General features: G+C 42.5%; 2 protein-coding genes across 4 annotated transcripts in view; both read left to right on the top strand.

Annotated features, from left to right (window-relative positions):
* The window catches only part of jph3b (junctophilin 3b), a 71599-nt gene extending 68581 nt beyond the window's left edge, over window positions 1–3018 (top strand). Inside the window, exon 6 of the mRNA XM_032523226.1 lies at window positions 2782–3018. Coding sequence (XP_032379117.1) covers window positions 2782–2862 — 81 coding nt within the window. The 3' untranslated portion in view covers window positions 2863–3018. The remainder of the gene's footprint in view (window positions 1–2781) is intronic.
* A 3733-nt stretch (window positions 3019–6751) lies between these two features.
* Window positions 6752–9817, top strand: part of zcchc14 (zinc finger, CCHC domain containing 14) — a 49168-nt gene continuing 46102 nt past the window's right edge. For all 3 annotated transcript variants that reach the window (XM_032523217.1, XM_032523216.1, XM_032523215.1), the window contains exon 1: window positions 6752–8173. In XM_032523217.1, the coding sequence (XP_032379108.1) occupies window positions 7679–8173 (495 nt within the window). In that variant the 5' untranslated portion in view covers window positions 6752–7678. The remainder of the gene's footprint in view (window positions 8174–9817) is intronic.

The following is a 9817-nucleotide window of genomic DNA, read 5'->3' as shown; positions in this document are numbered from 1 at the left end:
TAAAACGACAAAACTGACTACCAAATCTAGAAAAACATTGGAGAACGTGGCAAAAACATTGATAAAAGCGCCAAAACCTTCAGCAAAGGCAACAAAAACTTCATAACAGGCATCAAAAATGTCAGAACAAAGCGCCACAAATATCAAAATTTGACAAAAACTAGGTGGGTTAAAATTTATAGTGCACCTATACCTATACGCGGGCCAGATTAAAATTTGCGAGGGGCTGGATTTAGCAGTTTGGACTGGAGTTTGAAATGTGTGGCTTAAGTGCTGCATGGATTATATTGTCAGTGGATATACTACAGTAGATTCACTTTCACATATTTACCCAGAGTGGACAGGTGGTCAGGGAGACTGGCCTTCACCCACATGACCCAGGTTGTCAGCAAGCATCTGCTTAAGTGTCATTGAGCAAGACACTGACGCCCGGCCAGCTCCAGGCTGCTGTTCTGCAGCCGAGTTGGCCCTCTGACCTCACTCTGTCAGAGAAGATGTCTCTCTATAGGATCAACCCAGGATTGTATTATTTATCTTAAGATGCAAACTGCTCCTTCATCATTGCACTGCATACATGGATCATCACTGCTCCTGGGTCTTATCTTCATGCACTGCAAAGACATGCAAAGCATAAAACAGCCTTCCAATATGTTCATTTTTGTGACATTTGTTTAAGATTTGTATAACGTCATGTAATTCAGAAACCACCCACACAATGCACACCAGATAACAAGAAAGAGCGGTATAGTGAACAATTAATCTATTTAGCAAAATCATTTTAAGATTATCTGAGGAAGTAGGGTTGAAATATCTAGTATAGCTCTGGTTTTCTCCCTATTAATCCAATTGGCACTTCTCTGTGTCCATCGTTGACACAGTGTCTAATTGTGTTTCTCTGATCTGTGGAGTTCCTCAAGGCTTATTCAGACCATGTATACAATTTATCCCAAATTATGTTGCGTGATTACTAACAAAGTTCTTCCCTGTAACCATATGAACCTGGTGCAACTGTACCTTCACGCCACAGGTTTCCTGTCAAATAAAATTGAATTCAAAAGATAAGGCCTTACAAAGATTGGACTCTATCCTATTAACAGTAGCAGCTGATTCCATATAGGCCTCTCAGGTGATGCTTGCTTAATGTAATTTGTTCTTTAAAGGTATACTATGCAGGATTTTCCTCACCAAAAAAACATTTAAAAACAATTTCATTGATTTTAAAAGGGCCCGTCCGAGTCTATGATCTGAACTCTGTCCATGGCAACTATCTGTTATACAGAAATAGCAGACCCCAGAATGTCGGGATTGACCAATCAGAATCAAGTATCCAACCCATAAAGTAATACAGACTCAAATATCACTCTCAATCATCACTTATGACCTAGTAGAAGTGTGTGGTGGTGTATGTATGTGCGGAGGCCCTCTGCCCGTAATTTCTCTTTTCTTTTTAAATTTTGCTGTGTTAGGCGTGTTTCCAGGCATCACCCTTTGGGCTCAATGATACGTAAATATAGTGGACACAGCACTGAAAAAACACTAATACAGCAGTGAGAAACACCAAGCAGACAAAAGCGTCTGCATCTCGTTCCAAAACAAGAAAGAATCTGGTGTTGGCTATCGCTTTTGTTAAACCGGGGAGGTGGGGCCAATTGTGAATGTTTACAAAGAGTAAGCAACAATTCCTGGATAGTATTTTTAAATGCATATCTGTGAAGTACTTTGTAACCCAGGGTTTGAATAAATAAAAAGATTTGACTTACATGCTATTTCTAAAGAATGTGGGCTTGACTATAATTAGGATAGAGTATGGTTGAAAACATAGACTGATTTGTGAGCATACCCAATAGTTGAAAAAAAGAGTTTTCAACTAATAGCACAATGAGATAACTTTTGTTGTGATTTTGCGCTGTATAAATAAAATTGAATTGAATTGAATTGAACTAATATCGGAAGAGAACATCAACCATACTGTGATTTACATTCACTCATCACCCAGCAGCAAACAGCCAGGCTCAACATTCATTCAATACAGGGAGTATTGCAGAGAACATGGCTGCTGTCGGGTTAAAACCTTACATCTTCAAAAATGTGAGAGCGTTGTATTTAACTTGACACCCATGCCTTTGAGTTCATCTGTATGTATTTTTTGATTTACAGTTTTATAAACCCCAGGGCTGTAGGATTTTCTGAACCAGTAAAAGAATCGAGTGACAGTCACCAGAATTCACTTGACAACTGTGGGGCGACATATGTGCATGCAGTTATGCAAGGTCCAATGAGAGTGATGTTAGAAGTGTGAAATTATTTCAACCCAACAGTAAGTCCTTTAATCGCCAATAAGTTCATAGAGAAAAACTGATAAAAAAAGAAGAGAATCATCAACCGTTATGTTAAAAACAGTGGATTGGCCCTTTAAATTGTGTTAATGTTAAAGCACCTTGCCACCTATACTAAACCACTGGTTGGTTTGGAGGTTTAAGTTCCCCTTTGCTTTTACTTTACTCTTTTCAATTAATACCCTTATACTGTATGTTATTGACATATGATTCTCATTATGACCAACTGCGGTAGTAAGAAATGTCATGGCTGTTCTGCATCCCCTTCGTTAAAAGAGGTACAGTAAATGGAGGAATATAAATGACTGCGTATATTTGTTTGTATCAGCAGGTTCGATATACTGCCTGTATGGAAACAGCTTTGTCTCTGAGCTTTGAGTGTGTGTGTCCTGATTATTGACACTCGCCTCTTTTCTCTCTTTCTCTCTGTCTCTATCCCACGCAGGCCTACAGCTCTTTCCTGGTTGTCATGGTGATTCTGCTCAACATTGGAGTGGCTGTTTTGTTTATCCACTTTTTTATTTAAAGACAGCACAGCTTTCAGAGTCAGCCTATCGCTACAACAACTATAAATTCATATGAGTATTAGGACAAACCTGCTGCCCCTTTCGTTTTCCTGGCGGTTCCTGGACTGCAACCGGCTGAAAGAAGACAAGGTCCAAGGAGGGCTCCACCGATATTTGGGCTAAAGGTAGCTAAGCAGGGCTAACCTCGGCTAAGCTTGGTCCAGTCCATTTGGAAGAGAGGCGGAAGTGGACAAAAGAGGGGTAGACCAGTCCAGGTAACTGGACTACAGGGAGATAATATAGTCCAGAAACTAGACACAAGTGAGCTTCAGTAGTTCACACACAGACTGAAATGGGCTGAACCCATGCGAAGCTGCAGCTGGCATTACAGCGAGATGTCTGCTTCCACTGTCTGCTGACGGGACTGACAAGACTTTTTCATCGTCAAATCATAGTTTTCAACAGATTTGTAACTTATAATTTAATTATTAACATTTTCTCTCATGTACAATATGTTGATGGATATATTCTTTTTTTTGTAACCCTCCACCCCTCTTTATATTATAATATATAACTCCTGTCTTTTGGTTCCTCCACCTGCCTGGATGTTGTTACTGATGGTTAAAGGGGTGTGGTCGTGTGTGTGTTTGTGTGTGTGTGTGTGTGTGTGTGTGTGTGTGTGTGTGTCTATCTATGTAAGACACACTAGCGAGTGTGTGCTCCCAGGATATATGGTTGATACTTCCCTGCCTACTCACACACACTCCACACACACACCAGACACACAGACACACAGACACAGAGACACACAGACACACACACACACACACACACACACACACACACATTGCTATTACTTCATTCCTCTTATTCGTCCGCCCCCGTTCTGATGTCTGTCTCCTCTCATTCTTCATCTTATGCTGGAAGTAAGATTGTTTTTGAGTGTGTGTGTGCGTGTGTGTGTCTGTATTTACTGTGAATGTATGTTTGCAGTGTCGCTGAATGTTTTTTTTGCAGAATGTGAGCAGGATGTGTTTGCAACTGTATCAAGCAGGCATGTCGGGTCCACGTGTGTGTGTATGAATGAATGCGCTTGTGTGGGGTCTCCATGTAGCTCAGTGGCCTTTCACGCTGTTCATGAACTTTACAAGAGCATTTCAAGAGGACACAGTCACTGCTCATCCACATCTAGCCTATACTAGCATCAGCTGACAGCTGTGCTCTCTCCGTCTCTCCCTCCTACTCGCTCCCACCTCCACACACACCAGTCAGAGAATGGAGCTTCCTCCGTGTTGGTGGTAGTTCAAGACAGACAGTCCTTGGCAAAGCGCTGCACCTTCTGCCCCCCCAGCAGAGGCATTCAGAGGAAATACTGCATCCACCGAAGCAAAGCCTGTATGTTTAACACCAGAAAATTTGGCTTTAAAGTCAATATCAATTTAATAAATCAGTGTCTGCCACTGCTTCTCTCAAAACGTAACCTGAAGACGACAACATCTTTTATACTATACTTGCAAGAAGTCTGAAAAAAATACTAGTCGCCACCTGTCTTGCTTTTGTAGTGCAAATTGATAAAAGTACAACAATGCATGTATATGTACTATAATACCTTAGTTGTGCATTAAATCTGAAAGCAAAAAAAGCTTCAGAAGCACACGTGACATGTTAAGTTTTGATAATAGCAGTGTCTCGAGAGAAGCCATTTTGGTACTGATCATGAAGCTGGAATTAAACACTCAAAATGTCTTTGGTGGACTGTTCCTGATCTCTGGGTTAAATGAAACTCCAAGCAACGTGAAAGGAACTAACTTTTTGGAAGGCTTTTGTTGAAATGATGTAAGTCTGTTGTAATTTAGAAGCAAGCAGTCACCATTCCACAGCTTCTCCTCCAACTATCCAAGCCCCTCAGTGACAGACAGATAGACAGAAACACCAATCACAGTTTGTCTGTTTTCTATAGACAAAGGAAGACACTAGGTTTTTCTGTGTGTGTGTGTGTGTGTGTGTGTGTGTGTGTGTGTGTGTGTGTGTGTGTGTGTGTGTGTGTGTGTGCATGTGTGTCACAGAACCTGTGTTTGTTTGCACATCCGTGCACGTGTGCACATCATTGAATGCTCATCGGACTGTGTGAACATGAGTGTACATCCACCTCCCTCCACAAGCTGGGATGGGATGGCTGAGCCTGTTGCCATCGGTAACAACTTCCAGGAGGGCAGGGAGGTTTGCCGTTGTTTTTCTGGCCAACAGCGTTTCTCAAACTATGGACTGGAAGTGAAACTCGATTGTAGGCTCATTTCTGGTGTTTCCCCACATTATTACAAGAGCCCAGTACAAGAGCCCAGTCTAATGGGCCTGTACCTTGTGAGGCGGAACAATGTATTTTCATTTCCTTTTGGTCCCAGACTGAAAAAGGTTCAAGAAGCTCTGCTGTATGCCATCAGCCTGGTGACGGTGCCCTGCGTCACCCTGTTAGTCCGCAGCATGCTACAGCATGCCAAGCTCTCTCTCTCTCTCTCTCTCTCTCTCTCTCTCTCTCTCTCTCTCTCTCTCTCTATGGTTTGCCTCTTTCTTTCTTTCTTTCTTTCTTTCTTTCTTTCTTTCTTTCTTTCTTTCTTCCTTTATGTTTCTGGGAATTACTCTGTTTTGTTTTTGAGTTATGTGGAGAAAATAATGAAAGTGTTTGAAAGAAAAATGACTCTTGGCTCTTGTGTTTTTAGTCTTTCTCTTTCTTTGTGTTGCTGTGTTGTGTTTTTAAAGTTTGTGTGTGTGTGTGTGTGTGTGTGTGTGTGGTTGTGTGTGTGTGGTTGTGTGTTAGGCAGCATCCCTGATGCAGAGAGGGAGGGGTACGGTTACTATAGCAGCGTTAACCGAATTTTCCTTCGTCAGCAGAGGGGCAGGGCCTGTGTTCGGGGGCGGGGTTTACCTCTAGAGACCAATGTTCTCAAAGAGAAGTGAGGAGAGAGGGAGGCTGGGTTCATGGAGAAGAAGGGAAACAGGGGAAGAACTACACAGAAGGGCAAATGAGGGAAAACAAGAGGCATGATATGCTTTATCAAGTAGGCCTACATTGGTGTTTTAAAATTGTTTTTGGTGTAATGTTTTTATCATCTGTGACTAGGTATGTCCACGTGTCCACATGTATCAGAAAGCGGCTCCATCAGGTTTTAACATGGACATCTGCCGCCATCTTGTGGTCCTAGATAATAACTACATAATAACAGCAACAGGGGGCCTCGCTTCGCTCCCTTCCCACCGAGTACTGAACCGTAAAGAAACTATTTAACTGTAAATATAATACAGATCATTGATGCTGCTGTGTAAAACTGTAGTGGCTTTAGTGAATCACCAGCCAGACTGACAAGAAATGACACCACCACATCCCACACACATTTTATACCTTGCCAAAACTATAGGCTATTTCTATAGGCCAATATTACCCTTTGATTCTCATTACTGTGACTTCATGATTGACTTTTCTCATTTATGCGCTATAAACTCTGATAATAACACTTGTCCTTAAATATTGTGTCTTTATGTGTTTGTATTTGTAGTAATGGTAAACATTGTGGTACTTTATAATAAGATTTCCTTTGTTTTGTTAACTTTACTGTCATATCAAAATACCCTCAAGTAGGCTAATATTAAGCTGCTAAAAATTGAATATCATACCATATCTTTTCTTATTAGTGAGACTATCATACTAAATAGATTATATAGCATCAGTTTAACATGTTCCTGGCACTTTAAAGCTTCAGACATAAAGCTGAGACATGTATGAGCGCATGAGAAAGATGTGAAATAGCAGGGCAGCGGATATCCCTCTGAGCCAATCACGAGAGAGGCCACATGGAGTTAGACAGGACTCGCAGCCAATCAAAGAAAACATTTCTTCATGGTGGGCCGGTCTTGCTGCTAGAGTTGGGTTAATGTTATAAACAGCTGTTTTTTTCTCGATTTTAAGATTCATGGCAGAATGCAGGGAGAGTAGAACAACATGTTGCACTCAGTTCATTCATGGACTTCAGTGCGTGGAGATAACTTTTAGTAGCCTATCATTTGTGAGTTTTTTTTCTTCTCCAAAGCGGCGTTTGATGAGGTAATGTCTCGGAAATAATGTTATTTCCAGTGGCAGTAGCAGCAGTAGCTTCAGGCCACACTAGTTTTGTTTTTAAACTTTAACCTAGCATAGTCTTGCTATCGGTTGGGACTTTTGTCGCTGGGCTTCGCACAAGTTGTGGAAAACCATGAGGACAGAGGAGCATCTACAGGACGGGATCGTTGCGCCGTGCGGGACGGGAGAGCGGGGCGGCTCAGATCCGAAATGATTGAGCGTCTCCTTGAATGGGGCCGTGTGTTTTGATCCACTCTGCCATCCTGCAAGAAGTATAGCTAACCGTCAGGAGGGGGCAGCGGTCCGACCGGCGTGGAGGGACACGGCGGAGGGACTCCTGGCCGCCGTGCTCAAACACAAACAAGACCGCTTCGGCTTGATGTAAGGCGACTTGGTTTTGGAGATTATGGTTCGATAAGGCCTGCTGTTCTTTGGCCGCTGGTTCGCCAACAAAGGAATAGAGTTGTGCTTCTTTGATTTCACTGCTTTCACTGTCGCATTGTGTGGATAAAAACACCGAAAGGGAAACAGCGTCAAAAAGTTGAGAAATTAGCTGTGAATTTACGGCCATTCGAGAGTAGCGCTGCTCACGCGCGACTGCGCAATTACGCACGAACACATACACACGCGCTCCCTTTGTTGTGAAGTTCAATCTCCGTTGAAAGTCTTGACATTTTAATTCCCGTTATTGTCTAAACAATTACAGTTCGGGTGAATGTGTGAGGATGGTGGAGAGCCGGAGTTGTGTCCAGAGGGAGGGGGTGTACCGCTGGTTCTCCTGCCTCACCTCAGCCCACAGAGCCGATTTCCTGTGCGGCCTTCTGGACCTCTGCGTCCCCATCGAGCTCCGCTTCCTCGGCTCCTGCCTGGAGGACTTGGCCCGCAAGGACTACCACTCCCTCCGGGATGCAGAGATCAAAGCCAACAACCCCGCCGACCTATCTGGCCTCACCAACATCACGGACGAGGTGGTGCGCAGCAAGTTGCTGGTGTCCCTCGCCCTGCTCGGCTCGGACAACAGGGAGGCGGCGGGGGTCCTGTACCGGACCCTGACTCACATAGACACGGTGATCAATAACTACGGCTTGGCGCTGAATGACGGGAGGACCGAGGAGCAGTTTCTTTTACTATTTACCATGGCCTCTTACCACCCGGCCTTTAGCTTCCACCAGAAGCAGGCGCTGAGGCAGCAGCTGAGCCAGATCCACGACATCCTGCAGGTGAGAGGGATGCTTAAACTGGAGAGCCACTAGAAAGTTCACAGGGTTATCAGCAGTAAGTAGGAGGGGCCCAGCCAGCTGCCAGACTGCAAGAAATCATTTGAAATTATTAAACCCATACTCAGCAGGGGTGTAAATCACTCTTTGTATTAGGATAGATAGGATAGATATTATACTGAGTATTCAGACAATGATCAAATATTTGCTGATATCACAAAGTGTGCCACGATACAATCTCGATTCGATTCAATTCAGGGACCTGCAACCAACAAGTGACGAATGAATCGCTGTATCGTTACACCCCTAATATTCAGTACTTTTCAAGTGAAACATGTGCTTTTGTGTGAAATAATTCGACTACTACTAAATAACATTCTTCAATTAAATATTTTTACTATACTAGTAGAGTGAATTATAGAGCATAATTGAATTCCTTGCCAAATTATATGTAGATGGATATTTAAAGAAACATGTTTTAGTAAGCCTCATACGACATACATTAGGGGTTTATTTATGGGGAATAAATGCCACTTTCTCAACAATTTGATGATCTGACATGCAGAACTTGTCTTACGCAAATGCAAATAAACTTTTACTCTAATAATTAAAAAATTAAATTCTCCCACTCAGATGTCAACACATACTGTAAGTATATGGACACAGACTGTATATGGTGATAAACATCTAAAATGGTGAAAGCAACTTTTGATGTATATTCATGTGGGTACTCATCTCACAGCTCCAAAAAGGGTCCTGTATTTATTGGTGTGAATGGCATTATTATCTATCACATCTTGTTACTCACTGTCTAGTCTTGCATTACCAGACCTACTTGTTTTGGTGGAACATGTGTACGTTCAAAAGTTGTTTTAGTCGTGCAACAGTGAACTCGATTGGACAGATAGTCTAGCTAGCTGTCTGGATTTACCCTGCAGAGATCTGAGGAGCAGTTAAACATAGTCCTCATGAATCCCCCGGAGTTTAAAATTACAAAACAAAGAAAGCGGAAGGTAACGGGACATTCGTAAAGAGTGACATCCGCAGAACGAGAACAATCCCGGAAGTGGAACTTCATAAATATAGACTACCTGAACAAAAAGTGACATGAAAACTCATAAAGCAGGTGGGATGTCAGCATGGTGAACATGGTGTGTTACTCTTCTATGAATCCTCATCTCTCCCCTAAATTCAGAGCACTGGGCGTTGTTAACCAGTACTTACTGCTGTGAGTTATTACCATGTCCGCCCATTCATCAGAGCCCTGGCCACACATAAGGTCTTCACAGGTTCAGAGGAAAGGAAAAGTCATTGTAGCAGGTGAAACACAAACTAATTGCATGCTTTACTGAGACCTGGCAGAGGAAATATGTTACAGATGAGTAGAGCTCACTGACATGTTACCTATACACCCAAATTACAGGTGACACGTAGTCAATGACAGGCTGCCTGTTAACATAACAGACCTCAGCTGTGTTATTCAGTGGTGAACAGAGTAAATGGCATGCTTGTAGGTGAAAGCTGACAGCCAGCAGGAGTTTATAATGTCGACCACAGCTCAGGTGAGTTTAAAAATATAGTTTTTGATTGCAGTTGACTTAGCTTAAAGAAGTATTTGCAAATTTGACATTTATATAATAAGGCTCT

This window comes from Etheostoma spectabile, chromosome 8 (genome assembly GCF_008692095.1).
Source record: "Etheostoma spectabile isolate EspeVRDwgs_2016 chromosome 8, UIUC_Espe_1.0, whole genome shotgun sequence".
Taxonomy (NCBI): domain Eukaryota; kingdom Metazoa; phylum Chordata; class Actinopteri; order Perciformes; family Percidae; genus Etheostoma; species Etheostoma spectabile.
This window is presented reverse-complemented; position numbering and strand designations above follow the sequence as displayed.